General features: G+C 52.5%; 1 protein-coding gene across 9 annotated transcripts in view; it reads right to left on the reverse strand.

The window, feature by feature from the left end:
- Nucleotides 1–15,568, reverse strand: part of ANK1 (ankyrin 1) — a 223,234-nt gene that overhangs the window by 39,474 nt on the left and 168,192 nt on the right. For 6 of the 9 annotated variants that reach the window (XM_080662602.1, XM_080662600.1, XM_080662594.1 and 3 more), the window contains 15 exons: nt 14,409–14,606; nt 12,634–12,732; nt 10,477–10,575; nt 10,133–10,231; nt 8,945–9,037; nt 8,449–8,521; nt 7,760–7,783; nt 6,814–6,910; nt 5,625–5,703; nt 3,469–3,566; nt 3,153–3,377; nt 2,020–2,174; nt 1,428–1,639; nt 757–961; nt 190–286 (listed from right to left, as the gene is read on the reverse strand). In XM_080662602.1, the coding sequence (XP_080518728.1) occupies nt 190–286; nt 757–961; nt 1,428–1,639; nt 2,020–2,174; nt 3,153–3,377; nt 3,469–3,566; nt 5,625–5,703; nt 6,814–6,910; nt 7,760–7,783; nt 8,449–8,521; nt 8,945–9,037; nt 10,133–10,231; nt 10,477–10,575; nt 12,634–12,732; nt 14,409–14,606 (1,853 nt within the window). The remainder of the gene's footprint in view (nt 1–189; nt 287–756; nt 962–1,427; nt 1,640–2,019; nt 2,175–3,152; nt 3,378–3,468; nt 3,567–5,624; nt 5,704–6,813; nt 6,911–7,759; nt 7,784–8,448; nt 8,522–8,944; nt 9,038–10,132; nt 10,232–10,476; nt 10,576–12,633; nt 12,733–14,408; nt 14,607–15,568) is intronic. The other 3 variants (XM_080662604.1, XM_080662598.1, XM_080662599.1) reach the window with 1 other exon arrangement.

Consider the following 15,568-nt stretch of genomic DNA (forward strand, 5'->3'; position numbering starts at 1 on the left):
GCAAGCCATGCCATGGCCCCTCGGGCACTCCTGGTGGTCCCTGGTGGGCTTCGATGTGGAGGACACTGAGGTTCAAGCCGGGGATGGGCAGGCGGGGGCACGAGGGTGGCTACCGCCAGGGGCAGCGCTGACCCCTCCATGCAGGGCCCGGAAGTCCCCTAGGCTGGGCTGGGCTGGGACACATCTCACCTGGCAGAGACGTTGGTGGTGAAGGTGGCACACTCATTGGCATACACGAGCTTGGTTGTTCCTGTTATATCTTCCCACTGGGCTTGGTCTGTTCCTCCTACAACAGGACCAGAGAATGGGCTGGGAGACAGTCTTCAGAACACAGACAAAGAGCTTGCCAAAGCAGTGAGGCCGGGGTGCAGGGCAGAGACAGGCACATCTGGTGAAGCCCTGAGCACACCTGTTCGCCCATACTCTCCTCCTCTTCCTCCTAGTGCCCCCCAGCCCCCTTCCCAGAGCAGCCGGCAGAGACAGGCACATCTAGTGAAGCTCTGAGCACACCTGTTTGCCCATACTCTCCTCTTCTTCCTCTAGTGCCCCCCAGCTCCCTTCCCAGAGTAGCCGGGGGTGCTTCCACGGATGGTGTGGTCTCTACTCAGATGCATCACCCCTCCATCCCTTTGGAGAGCACCTCACTAGGCCAAGCCAACAAAATGCGAGACGGCGGCTATCTTTGCCTTCTCCTGTCTCCCCCGGGAGTGGCTGGAAGGACAGAAGACAGGCCAGAGGCCAGGGGTAACCTCTCACCAATGACGCTGCAGAGCAGGCGCAGGCTGGTGGTGTCTCCCTCCCCGCTGTCCCGCGGGTTGTCCGTCCAGGAAGGAGGGAGTGGGATCCGCAGCCCGATTGGCCGGTGAAATTTCCGGCGCCTGGGCTCCACGGTGACAATGGGGCTGAACGTGGCCTGATTTCCCAGGAGTTTGGTGACAAGCTCATCTGGAACAGGCTGGGCCTGCGAAGGGCCGAACAGGGGACACTCAGCCCCAGAGCCTCAGGGGGGCTCGTGGACAGGAAACAGCACAGTCCCCAAGGGGCTGCCTATACAGAGTGCAAAGGTGGGACCCAGGCTGCCCAGGGCTGACGGCACTGTTTAGCTCTCCTTTCTGACCATTTCCCTGTGGCTCCTCATTCCCAGGAAGGTACCCTCCAGGAGGCCATGTGGGTTAATGCCTTATCCCGGACATTCAGCAACTTCACAGGGAGCTGCTGCCTGCCGGATCCCACCCACCCAACTGTCTTTTGAGCTTTAATGTCAAATCTCTAATGAAATTTTCAGGCACTGGACAAAAGTGTGGGGGTGAGGGTCATCTTCCTGAGGGCCTTGAACACCTCCCACCTTTCATGCACTCTGTCTGGGTACGGCGGGGGGCGGAAGGGGGGGCAGGGGCGCCCCATCGGGTGAGGAGGAGGCCACTCACCTGCAGAGCCAGCTTCACTCTCTTGGTGACGGCATTTTCTGGGAACGTCGCCTGCACCAGGGGCACCAGCTTGCTCTTCAGAGAGCCCCCTTCAGGGCCGATGGTGTCGTAGTCCTGGCAGAGCCGGGACATGATCACGAAGTACAAGGGGAAGTCCGTGGTGATGATGCGGCACACCCGCTTCTTCTCCAGCTCCTCCAGACTCCCCAGTTCTGGAATCACAGGGCATGGTGCCATTAGCCCCATCATGCTGAGCCCAGGCTCAGCCACCACCGTGTCCCAGAGCCCCCTCAGCACTGTTCTCTCCGGGGGCAGGCCTCCACCCAGTGGGGAGGCAGGGAAGGGGGAGGCTGAGCTGCCAGGAGGGAGAAATCCCTGCATCCAGAAGGTCCAGAAGGAGATGCAGGTGACAAATAGGGGTCAGGTGCTCACTCAGATGCCCTAGGGACCCGGAACTGCACTCAACAGGCCATCTCCATGCTCTTGGGCTCTCCAAACTCCAGGCAGCCAACAGCCCATCCCCAAAGTACAACCTCAAACGCCATCTTCCAGAAGGAGGCCGCCTGCTCTGGGGCCTCTGGGGCTCAGTTACCTTCGTCCATTCCGTTGAGGATCTGATCCAGGTAGCTTTCTCCGTAGCGGCTCTTGTGTTCCTTCCACACGGAGCCGTTTTCACTCCGCAGTACCACGAGCTCACGATCCCCGCGGCCATGGGAGGCAAAGTGGGGGATCTCCACAATCACAGGGCTGCGGGCACAGAGTGGATGGTGGGGAGGTGTGAGGATTTGGGGTGCGTGCCTTGTGGCAAAGGGAGGGAAGACGGGGTTGTGGGGCAGCTGGTTCCCGCCTGGAGGGAGAAGGGGTCCTGTAGGCACAGTGGGGCCCCACCTGTGGGCAGGTCCCGACTGTGGAACAGACCTGCCTCAGGTTCCTGAGCCACCCCATGGCCCCTGTCAGTCACCACCAGGCAAACAGCTCTGCCCTCGGACCTGATGCTGAGCCCGCCTGACATCTCTGCACAGCGCCTCTCGGAGCCCCGGCTTCCGCTAGCACAGCGATAATGACGGGAGGACTACACTCGGAGGGGAAATCAGCACAAAGGCCTCTGCAGGCTGCTTTACAAGTGGTGGGTGGGAGCTTGGGGTGGAGACAGGGAGTGGACAGAGATGAGAAGGCAGGGCTTTCTGGGCAAGACCTGTCCCCGCGCGCCAGCTGCTACCAGCCGCCAGCCGTGGTGCCTGAATAACAACAAATCTTGGGCAGAAGCCCCGTCTGCCTGCCGCAGACAAGGTGAGGAATGAACGGGCTTCGAAGCCCATTGATCTTGCCGGCCATGGGGTGATGCTGTAAAGATGTCTTAGTCTAGTAAGACCATTTTGAAGCTGAAATAATTAAATCCTGGCCAGGGGGGGGGGGGGGGGGCGGGTTCCAAAGTAGCTCTGTCTTCCCATCCCTTCTCTAGTGTCATACGAGGTTGGAGAGTATTGAGCTCCACCTGGGCTGTGGACTCCTTGGTGTAACCAGGAACAGGCAGTTAAAGGGGATGGAGGGCTTGGGGTGCTGTTCCTGCCAGGACAGCAGAGAAATGAGATGACGGGGGCACCAGGCTTGTCCCCTCTCTGCCCTGTGGCAGGTGGCTCTGTGGTTGCTGCCGAGGTGGCAGCGATGGATCCTTAGGGCAGGGACAGGTTAGGGACACCCTGCATACCCAGAGAGGCCTCTCACCTCAGGAACTGAGCCCCCGTGGGCCCCAGCGCGATGATCCTGCTGGCCAGGCCCTCCTCCTCGGCCAGCGGGGGCGGCGTGCTCAGCTTCTGCGGCTTGACCAGGCGGCAGGTGATGCGAGTGGGTGCCGCACACGTCCGAGGTGGGATCACCACCCGCAGGCCGTTGTGCCGGCTCCCTCTCATGGAGCCTCCCCGGGCGTCCACCATGAAGCTCACCAGAAACCTAGGGCACAGGCAGATCCGTGTTGGGTATCCTCGTGCTCCCTCCGAGACAGGGAGCGTGGGGGCCCGAGTCCCTCGTGGGGGCCACTCACCCTGTGTGCACGGGGCTGGCCACCGGGCTGATGTTGTCTGAGGTCTCTGTGGCCGGGCTGCTGGGGATGAGTGAGTCTTCATCATACTCTTTAGATGCCTGAGGAGGAGAAAAAGGCCAACTGTCTTAGCCCCTCCCAGCCACAGGTGCTGGTCTCCAGACAGCCGATGCTGAGCCCGGCTGGGGAGGCTCAGGAGCACTTCCTCGCCAAGAACCACGGGGACCCGTGGAGGAAGAGCTCCCACAGGCTCACCGCTGAGCCTGTGGGCGCAAGGCGTGCCCAGAGTGAAAGGAAGCACGGCTTCCTCCTAGCATGGCCTCTCCTCGGCTATGACCCTGGGACGGAGTCTCGGAACGGATGGAGCAGGTCCTCCCTGCAGTCTGGCTTCAATCTTAGGTCCTGCGCCCACTGCTGACCTACCCCCCTGTTCTCCAGCTACACCCCAGCCTGAAACCTCTGCTTGAGCTGGCTTGGTTTTCACACTAGAGTTGGCAACAGATTCTGCACCATCGCCTACTTGCTCCTTAGCTCTGGGCGAGCTCCTTGTCCTGCAGGCACCTGAGGTCCATGAGGTGACTGGAACAGACCATTGCCCTTGTGTGTGTGTGTGTGTGTGTGTGTGTGTTATCTCACCTGCCCATGGGACAGGCCCTGCCTCACAGTAATGCTGCAACTACAGGACATGGGGCTGCCTCACACAAGGACTCATGAAAGCCACCAGGGTCTGGACCTGTCTCCATGCCCTCCAGGCCTGTTCTCAACTCTGCTCTTGCTCATGCTTTCCCACAGGTGCAGACGCCCTGTCCCTCTCCTTCACTGTTCCCTTTTCATGTCCCGCCTCCTCCATCAATCTTTCCCTTTGACTCTGATCTGGAAAAACTCACACCACACCGTTGAGCACTTGGATAGTTACGCTTCCCTCATTTTGTGCTAAATGGTTTCATGTAGCTGAGTCCACCCTTGCCAGTTGGACCATCAGCTCCTAGGAGGCAGGGATGGTTCTCCTAGTCTGCCATCCAGCCCTATGCAGGCCACACAGAAGGACTCCAGCAACACCTGCTGATTTGAGGAGTCGAGGAGAATGGGTTGGTCAAGGAACAGCAGAACACAGTTCCACCCAGCTGCTTTTGTTGATTTGGGCAGCACCCAGGGAGTGTGCCCCAGCAGGACCAGGGCTGTATCTGACCATGTCCCCCAGATGCCACCCAATGAGTGACACCAATATCCACCACCACAATATACCCAGCCTAGAATGGCTGGCTGGACAGCTTCACAGCCACGTGGGGCCAGGGCGATGGCTGCTGCACTCAGACACACCCCGCCTCAGGGGCAGTGGAAGAGACCAGCCTTTGTGGGACACAGACATGCCGGGCTCAGTTATCAGGCCTCAGGCTGTCATTTCCAACCTCAAACACCACACTGCTTTCTTTTTATGCTAGAAAAACCCCTTGTTCTAGGGGGGAAAAAAACCAGTGCCAATGGCATAAAAGTAACCAAAGGGAAATGAAATTGTTTTAAACCATCCGACCCTTGTTGGAGACAAATTCAGATGCCATCCAGGGGAGCCACAACGTAGGGTACTGCAATGAGTAATATCCCAAGTGGGAACAATCTCTCTGACACCCTCTTCTATTCCTATTGGTGTTTTAAGCTCCTAATAATCCATTAAGGAAGGTGAGGCAGAAACTGCTCCCTTTTCCTGATGGAAAAGAAAAGGAGCGCGGGGTTCTGTGACGTGCCTGAAACTTCGCTGAAGGGGCAGGTGCAGCCTCGGGCTAGCTCTCCAGCACCATGACCTGCTGCCCCCATGGCTGCAGAGAGCGCATGCGTGCACCGGGGTCATGGCCGAGAGAACATGGGCTTTTGAGCTGAACTTCTGGTGTCAGTTCTCAGCCTTGCTCGTGACTGAACCAGCGTAATGGTGTTTCCCACGCCCGTGGGCTCTGCGAGACGCCATGTCAGTCACGTCTGGGATAACACCGACACCCCAGGGGCTACGAGGAGCACGTAGAATCTTGAATGTGCAGGGCTCGGTAAATGCTACACGTGTTTCAACTGTTAGCTCCTCTCATACCCCAGGTCATCTCGAAGCAATCATTGTCCCGGGGGTCTCTGCTCTCCACAAAATGGAAAACAAGAGAAAGGATGCTTCCTACCTGTTCTGGCTCTTCAGATCTGATTACCACTGTCTCAGGTGTGACACAGGGAATCCTCGGGATGGCTGGAGACTCCACCCTGTGCACCAAGACAATTGGAAAATCAAAGAGATGATCCTTCCAAGTGGTCCCCCTCCTTCCATGGGAGGCCTCAGTGAAACACCTCTGTACCCCATAATAACCTACCCAATCTGCTCCTCACCACAGCCTGGACCCGTCCCCCATTTGCACATGCAATACAACTCAGCCTCCACCACTGACCAGCTTCCTCCCTTCGCGTCAAAGCCTTTCCCCGGAGTCCCACTGTCCCTCATGATCTCACTGAAGGGCCCACCGCCTCCAGGGATCCTCCCCGCTCTCATCAGCCCAGTTCTTAGCCTCAGAGCCCTTGTTGATAGAATCCTCGCTCTGGCCTCCACACATTATTCTGCATTGCTATATGACCTGTTGGTGTGTGTTCTGATCCTACCAAATAAATCTGTAGTTTCTTTATGGCCAGGAGCCAAGTCTTGTACTTCTTTCTAAGTGATATTCAACAAATACTAATTGATTACATATGCTTGTTGCTTCACTTCCTGCTTGTCCCACTGTCCTGCTTTGTATAAGCCATGGGACTACGCTGGCACGCATCTGTCTTTCCAGAAAACACCGAGGGCTCAGTGTTTCTGCACAGTGGTCTCTTCTAGATTTACTTGTAAAATATTCCTGTGTGGTAATGTGCCCACAGCAGAGTAACTCCCAGTGTCACAGGGAGGAGTGAGAAATGTGTTCCGGGCAGAGACAGCCTCTCTGTGTGTTTTCCCCACTGTATGGAAGGACGTGGTCAGTGTTAGAGCTCAGGCACCAGTTTCTAATGTGAATTTTCCCAGTGGATTTTTCTGGGTGAGAAACTGAGAGTGTGTGAGAGGGAGAAGGGGAGTGCATATGAGACTGTGAGTGAGGGAGGAACAAAGTTGGGAGGCAGAGGTACCAAAAGAGGAGGGGAGACACTCCAGGCCAATATGTTGTAAGGGAGGTCTCCATGTCCCCACTTGATGCTCAAGGTTCAGAGTTAGTTTATCCTAAGGTGCGGACCCACAGGCCAACTGACCAGCACCTATCCCTGTCAGGGGCACACCCAGGGGCTGGCCTTCCAGTGACTTTTCTCTGCTCTGAGACCTCGGCCATCCACGGGGTAGGCACTTCTTACACTTGATCTAGCTTCGGCACAAAATCCAGCAGCTCTTTCTCTTCATCTACATCCCTGGAATCCTGCCTCTCAGCCTTGGAGCCGACGAGTTCTTCTCCTGAAACCACACGAGTTTAAGTGAGTGACAGAATGGACTTCCTCTTTCTTTGTAAAAAGTGCTCTGCCCAGTCCTCAGTGCCGAGGAGTGGAGGAAGGCTCAGATGCTCGAAGGGGCCCATTAGCAACGTCCTCGACAGCCCTGTTCCCTCAGCCCTGGTACCCAGGGCAGGGCAGCAGCTCCTAGCATCTTAGTCTGTACCAGGTTTTGTAGAAGAAAAAAAAAAATACAACCAGAAAGACCTTTTTTTTTTGGCTTGGCAAATTCCACTTCCAAAGAGCCCTTGCAGCGTGCGATGACACCAAAGGGCTGCTCCTGTTCTTTTCCGCTCCACACACCACAGAAGCACAAGCTACCACAGAACCGCACCCGTCCGTTTGGAAGGGCCGACAGATTCTTGCAACCATGGCAGGTGGAGCCTCATCGCTTCCTAAGCCCGTCACCACGAGGTCCTCACTATGCCTACAACCCAGACTGCCTCTGTTTCCCTTTCTTGCTTGCACTGGAGTTGGAGCCCTCGACTCTGCAGTGTCGTTTGCTGTCCCTTAGCAGTGAGTGTCCTGACTCTGTGATCTGGAGCTGACAGAATGAAATAACAACAACAGCTCATGCAGTTATGGTCACACACACAGTGGCATGGGCACAGACACAGAGATGGACAGGCAGGAGCTACCCGCTGGGGCATGGATCTTATGGGTGTACATTTCCTGTTTTAGTCAAAGCTCCCGGCTCCGGGGTGTTAGCCGCCAGAGGAGGGTGGAAAGCAGGAATGGATTAGTGAGAGCTTGGATTGCTTGGGGTGAAATGTACTGTGAGAAAGGACCACAGGGAACAGAAAGTGTTTCATACCCATTATAGATATATGAGCAGTTCCTGGAAAGCAAAGAAGAGCCAAGTTTAAGAAAGGGCAGGATTGCAGTCAGTTCAAGCGAGAGGCATATCACCAAAGGGGACACAAGCACAGCTTTAATCATCTAGTTGTAAAGTTATTCATTCAAGGGCCAGAGAAATAACCAGTCCAGTCCGAACACGGACATCCTGAGGGTTCCTTCCTACCTTAAGTGAGGAGATTGTAAGATGCTACAAGCACCTGGTTCATAGAAGTTGAAAATGGATATACCCCCAAACTTTCTGACCCCTGATGTGGTCAGAAGAGCAGCTTATTAAACAGATTCGTACAGATTTTAAAATAAACAGCTTGTTGTTTGCTCAAAGCTGAAGGAAAGCACCAGGCAGAATTCTATGGCAGTTCTTTACAGCTCTGATAATTGATCTGAGGAGAATCATATTCTATGCATAATATATGCAAACACATATTTATGAAACTTCATGGGATTTTGTATTTTAATCTCTGAGACGTAGATTTTTTGAGGGCAGAGAACATCTTTGAAAAGCAGTTTCTCTCTGGTTTCAGTGCAGACCCGAGGAGCTGTGCTGTGCTACAGGGACACCTGAGTGGGTCAGGAAGCACTCAGGGAGTGCTCAAAGCCCACGTGTCCCCAACTTTACCCCAACTTATGTCAAACCCCAGACTTTACCTTCATCTTCAGAAACATCCAGGATCTCATCTACCGTCTCAGGGAAACTCATCCGGTGCTTGTCACTGACTAACTAAAATGAGAAAAAGCAGAGAATTCAACCCAAATAGAACACTGATCCAGCGGTTACCTGGTTATGACCCTGGAGACAGGAAGGAGGAGGGAAAGGAGGTTTGTCCCAAATGAAAAAAATCAGAGCTAAGAGGCTCCCAGCCTAGAAGCCGATGTCTGAGAGGAATCACGGGGGCGATAAACATGACACACCCGCTTCCCATTGCCTGGTCTGCCCCAAGCCCATCGTACTACTGCCCCTTTAGGTCGGCCCCAATTCCTCCTACCACTAGGTGGCGGTACAACTCCATCGGACGGAGAAGACCCTCCCACCTTTAGGCTTGGTTCTTTCTACCAGAAGAATCCCAGCTCTGAGAGTAACCCATAGGTGCACCCAGTCAGTCAGCTGTGTGTATGGGGTGAGGATGCAAAGAAGCAGACATACCACGACACTGGTTTCGTCTGTGACAACCTTGAGCACGTCTGTTACAGAGATGTAGCCCAAGCGCTTGGCTATTGCCAGAGGTGTGGTTCCATTCTGGGGAAAACAGCAGAGAGAGGGTGAGATCAGACGAGGGAATGGCGTCTGGGAGAACAAGCTCACATTCTAACTGCTATGAGGGTTCTAGGTGGGCAGATTGCACCTCGGACCTCTGCACACTTGTGAGCCCAGACATGTGCCAGACGTTAGCCAGGTATATGAGAGAGGAGGGCAGGGATACTTTAAATCTATAGTGATGAGTGTAAGAACCTTGACACACGAGCAGGGAAATCTTGCCAGGACAAGTCAAAAACTTCCATGAGGGAGCCAACTGGGGAGAAATGAGACAGGAAGGCACCAGGAATATGAGGGTACAGGGCAATGCTGCTCACTGCTCTCAATACCAGTTCTCTGGGTGTCAATAACTGAGCAATACGATGGTTAAAGTCATCCATATACTTCAACTAACTCCCTCAGGCCAATCAGAAATCACAAATGACCAGAAATAGGGGAGGGATGTATCTTCTACACTCATTTTAAGAGAAAGATCGAAGCAAGAGTAAACTGATATTGAGGTTGTTGTTTTTTTTCTTTTAAGTTCTCTAGTTCCAGGAGGTGCCCTGGGCCCCCACAGATTCAGCCCATTCCACAGTTAGGATCTCAGCAACCACATCCATAATCAAAGTCCGCACACTCTCTGAGCTGTAAGCAGCCGTAGAGGTGATCTAGCACAACCCGTGCATTGCCCGGTGAGGAAGGTCGCACTCAACAATGATCACCGACGTTGCTAAGGACCACCCTGAGGCCCTGCAACGCCGCGAGCCACGCAAGGCGTTTGGTGTTGTTCACTGTACCACACTGACAGCAGCTTCACATATTTTAGAGAGAGTTTCAACAGCTGCATTTAAGCAAAAGTAAAGGGGGGAGGGTAAATGGTGCTTGAAAAGATAACCTCCGTTCACCAGAAAGAGAATCTAATCACAGTACGCCATGGCCTGGGGGGACCCAGGCAGCTAGGACTTTATGGTTCAGCAGCCCGTCCAGGCCCCAGACATGCAGTAAGGATAGACCGAGACCCTATGGTTAAGGGACAGCTCGCAGCGCTGCTCAGGGGAGCAATTTTCCGAAATCAGGAACCAGGTGGGTACTCACCGAGCTGACCTCGTTTGGGGAAGCACCATTTTTGAGAAGCAGTGTCACGATGTCTGTGTGTCCCTGTTGGGCCGCCTGGTGCAAGGGGCTGTATCCTAGCTGTAAAGAGAGGTAGACATTTTGGCAGGATTAGCTAGCTCCGAGACAAAGACCTGCCCACACACCACAGAGTCTATCCATCTTCCATGTGCAACACGGACATGCTTTTCCCCCATTTCCTCCTCCAGGGGCCCAGCTCAGAATTGTGGCAGAGCCCCAAGGGAGCCCAGAGTCACTCTGGCTGCATACTAATTTGGCACTTAGGAAGGGTCAATATAGGAGGCAGGTCTCAGGCGTCCCTCTACCTTAGTCTTGGCATTGACGTCTGCCTGGTGCTGTAGCAGGAACTTCACCAGCTTGATGTTTCCATAATGACTGGCCACGTGGAGGGGGGTGTAACCCATCTGAAAAGCAAGAGAGGAGAATGGGTGACCAGCAGGGCTTCTGGGCACACCAAAAGCCTCTATAAGCTGTGCATTAATACAATCCTTACAACAGAGCTGATGAAAAGAGAGCATGGCCCTGGCCGGATGGCTCTGTTGGTTGGAGTGTCATCCCGTACACCAAAATGTTGTGTTCCATCCCTGGTCGGGACGTATACGAGAAGGCAACCAATCATTGTTTCTCACATGGATGCCTCTCTCTCTCTCTCTTTTTCTCTATTAAAAAAAAATCCCACAATGAAAACATATCTTTGGGTGAGGATTAAGAAAGAGTAAGAGAGAGAATATGATGGGGAAACCCTTTGGAAGGCTGACAGCCGCGATGAGGAGTGAGCTGTACGGCCATGGCCAGTCAGGTATCGTTGGCCTGGGAGGGAACAGGGCTCAGTGTCAGACAAGTGAAGTCTGAGATGCCAGGAGGGAGCTGAGGGGAGATTGGAGCAGGCAGCAGAGCACTGCTGGGGCCCGGTGAAGAGTTCTAGGTGGAGACACCTGTGAAGAGTTTAAAGCCTTGGAGATGAGCGAGGTCACCTAGGATACATGCAGAGAGAGAAACAAGGGGACCCGTGTGCTGAGGCAACACAGAGGGAGATCAGAGAAGAGGACGACTGTGAGGGACCTGCCAGGAGGTAGGAGGAAAGCAGAAGACCCGTGTTGTAGAAGCCAAGAGGGGTTCTGCTGAGTGGGGAACAGCCATCAGGCCCTTTGCTAGGAAGGGGGCTCAGGTGAGTATAGTGGTGGCATGGAGATCTGACTTGGATAAGAGCAGATACATTCCCACTAGAAAGATGGGAAATCCCACTGTAAATTCCCCCAAAAGGCTGTCCACGTCGCTGAGTTGCAGTGCAATGGATTTTATAGGAACTGGTCACTGTTTGAAATGAGTGGGCTTTGGGTATTTATTCATTTGCATTTTGGCCACAAAGGAGCTAATTTTCAAGAACTCTGTTCTGCTGAATATTCTGGTGCTCCCTCCAAAGTCCGACAAGCCAAGGCCCTCTGAGCCCTGTGGTCTAAGTGTCCCTGGAGGGCCGGGGCCAGATTTCAGACACCATGTCGACACAGACCCTACGCTGAACCCCAAGTAATGATATGGCTTTGGGACCTACCAGGTCCTAACCCACAGAATAGGGTCTCTCAGGCCAGGGCCCCAAAAGACTAAACTGGGCCCACAAAAGAAGCTTCAGAAATCCAGAACATCCTTGGTTTTCAAGCAGATTCCTGTTGAGGCTGCAAACAACTGGGGATAAAATACAGCTTCTAGATTTTTCTCAGGGAAGACCTCACGTCATGTTGTTGACTGGTGTTCCTGTGGAACTTCGGGGGTGGGGTGGGGTTGGAGGGGTGTCACACTCTCCCTTCTTTAACACAGCTGCCTTGTGGCAAAAAGGAATAGAACGCCACTTCTTCAACGAAGCCTCCTTCTTCTACCAAATGGAAACACTCTCTTCCTTTGTGCTTCGAGTGGCTCTCTGGGGCCTCTCTCACTCAGGAAATCACGTTAGGCTGCCCCTTCTTACCTCGGACAGTCACCCCCACACTAAGCTACAGATGCCTCGAGGCAGATTCACTGCCCGGGCTGTGCATGGCTATCCTCAGTCGCCTCATGGAGCATCTTGCACACAGAGAGGTCCATAGAAAGCTGAGCTGCATTCGACTGAATGCTGGAATAAAAGGCTGCATTTTCTAGTGAATCCTAGGAAACCTGGTGTTTTGACACCCGGCTCATGTACCAGTAAGACAGGTCTTGGAATCATGATTAAACGTTTCTCTCTGTTTCTCACTATAGAGGCTCAAAGGTCTAGCAAACTTCAAAATTCCCAACTGGAAAGTGAGGCAATGAGGATTGGTGTCTTCAAACTCCACTGCCACCCCTAGGAAGTGGTAGAGCAGAATATGTCACTGCGTCCTTGGCGTTTCAAAGCTCTGAGGAGGAGTCAGTTCTGAAGCGTGAGGAAGGCAGGCACTGGGCAGGGCGATGGGCACATGCAGGGAGGAGGGAGGGTGGGGGAGCCTTACCCGGGTGGGGGCGTCCACCGTGACACCGTGTTTGATCAGCACGTCTGCCACTGAAACGTGGCCTTCTTGTGCTACCAGGTGGAGGGGGGTGAGTCCGCTCTGGAAAGAAAAAGAATTGCATCATCTTGTAGCCAGTCAAGTGTTCCAGGCCACAAAGAAAGAGTGGAGGTCTGGGAGCCCAACCTGGCTCTGCGGCCACCAACCGGCAAAGCTCCTCCAACTCTGAGCCTTCGTATCCTCCTCTACAACATGAGGTTAAAGTCAGTCAGAGGTCCGCAACATTTTCTGTTAAGGGCCAGATCGTCAATATTTTCGGCTTGTATCTCTCTTGCAACTACCCAACTTGGCCAGTTACGGTGAGAAAGCAGGGATGGCTGACACATAAACAAATGGGGCATGTGTGTTCCAATAAAACTTTATTTGCACAAACAAGTGGTGGGCCGGATTGGGCCAATAGGTCCCAGTTTGCTGACCTCTGAACCAGATGAGCATTATGTACTTTCCAATTGTAACATTCCCTATTCCCAAGATTCAAGATGAACCTCGGAGCCTGTCATTTCCTTATCTAGAAAATATGGATTATCACTGATCTATTTCAAGAGCAAAGTAAAGATCTCTTGAAAAAGATGAAAATGCACTGAAAAGCACGATGTGCCATCTAATTAGATGACAGCCAGTGTTGCAGTGTAAAAAGGATAGAGGATCTCTTGCTGGGACTGAAAACACCGTATTCTTGGACTTCTCATCAGAGCTTTCTCATAAAGGTAGTCATGCACCAGAGATCTCGTTTGATTTGTGCACACTCTCCCCAAAATGTCAGACAATGCATGTATTATGTTCATTTATCATCTAAGGAAGTGGTTCTGCGTAATGTATGAAAGGTCCAGAATAGGCAAGTTCATAGTGACAGAAAGTGCCAGGGACTGGGGGGTTTGGTGGACATGGGAAGTGACAGCTAATGGGTATGAGGTTTCCTTTTGGGGTGATGAAAATGTTCTGAAATTAGATAGTGGTGATGGCTGCCCAATTCTACAACTATACCAAAAACCACTGAATAGTGCAATGCAAACGGGTGAATTTTACAGTATGTGAATTAGAGTTCAACAAAACTATTTTTAAAAAGAAGTGACTCTTAAGTTTTTCTTGGGTCATGCATCCCTTGGAGAGGCCAATGAAAACTATGAAGACTTTATCCAGAAAAATGCTCACAGGCCCATCCTCCCAAAATGTTGTGTACAAATTTGAAAGGTTTCAGACTCATATGCTAGTAATCCCAGGAATGGGAACTCCTATTTTAATATATAGACTGGCATTTTAAAAAATATCCTCCCTACTGAAAAAGAATAGTTATTACCAAATTAATAAATATATTCCTGAATGTCATACTGGCCTATGTTTGGGAATGTGTATTGTGGATTTTATTATTGACCTTTTTGCTGATTCTTGAACCCATCTATTGAAAAGGAGTCAGCAAAGGCTTTGGCTTCAGATAGGCTTGGGGCCATGCAACCTTGGGAATATGCGACCTCTCGGAATCTGTTTTTTCACTTATAAAACTAAGATAAAAGCTACAAAGGGCTGCTGTAAGGATTGCACACACACACACACACACATGCACACGCACACACACATGCATGTATACACACACACACAAACACCACCTAATTCAGAACCTGGGCACCCAGGGGGTGCCCGATATTCAGACATAATGTCCAGTTAGCTAACACGAAACCATGGCTGAGACCCCAGGGCCAGCCGGGAGGCACCGTGTTTACCTTATTCCCCAGGTTGCCGTTGGCTTGTTTGGAGAGTAGCAGGGCCACCATCTCTGCATGACCCTCCTGGGCAGCCAGGTGAAGGGGTGTCACGCCTTGCACCGACTCTGCATTCGGGGACGCCCCGTACTGCAGCAGATTGCGGGCCACCTCCATCTGGTTCTGCTTGGCAGCGATGTGCAAAGGGGTGTAGCCATTCTGAAACAGAAGGATGGTTCCAGGAATGCTGAGCAGAGGACGTGAGCACCTGCCTCACATTTATTCCTCTATGGGCAGGGGAGATTAGGCCTGGGCCTTGGCTGGCTGGACACCGCCTCCCCGCCCCCCAGCAGGGTTGGTGTCACCCAGGAGGGCAACTTCAGGAAACAAATAAACAAACCAAGTCTATGTGACTTGGAGCCGGTGAAGTCCTGGCCTTTTCTCACCATCTATTTTCTCTATCGGGCTCTGATAAACTGCAGTGCAGGGAGTGCTCTCACTAACAGATGCTGGGGTGCAAGTAGGCTGCCTATAGCACCCCTAGAAAACTAGGTAAGAAAATACAAGGTTCCCTCTCCCTCCTTCCTGCTTTAAGAACAACCCCCCAACATTTCATAAAGGAAAAGCAGCAGAGCCCTTCTTTCCCTGTGGCTGGGCCACGTGCGCCCTGGACTTGCCGGCTTCAGGCAGGTGGAGGAAGAGGACATGCACCTGGCAAGGGACTTGGAGACGTGGAGTCGGTTCTGTTCCACTCTGACTAGCCATGCAATGCATGCAAGCTCTTCAGCAACGTCTAGACTTCGTTGTATTTTTTTAAGCCATGAAAGGTGGATAATAACATCTACCTTGTTCTCAAAGTTGTTGAATAGATCAAACACAATAATATTTAAAGGCACTTTCCAAAATTAAGATATAAGAGTAATTTCCCAACTGGCATGGCTCAGTGGTTGAGCATCCACTTATGATCCAGGAGGTCACGGTTTGATTCCTGGTCAGGGCACAGGCCTGGGTTGTGGGCTTGATCCCCAGTGTGGGGCGTGCAGAAAGCAGCCAGTCAATGCTTCTCCCCCATCATTGATGTTTCTGCCTCTCTCCCTCTCCCTCCCTCTCTGAAATCAATATATATATATATATATATATATATATATATATATATATATATATATATTTTAAAGTTGTAA

Source organism: Plecotus auritus (assembly GCF_963455305.1).
Source record: "Plecotus auritus genome assembly, chromosome: 3".
NCBI classification, from domain to species: Eukaryota; Metazoa; Chordata; class Mammalia; order Chiroptera; family Vespertilionidae; genus Plecotus; species Plecotus auritus.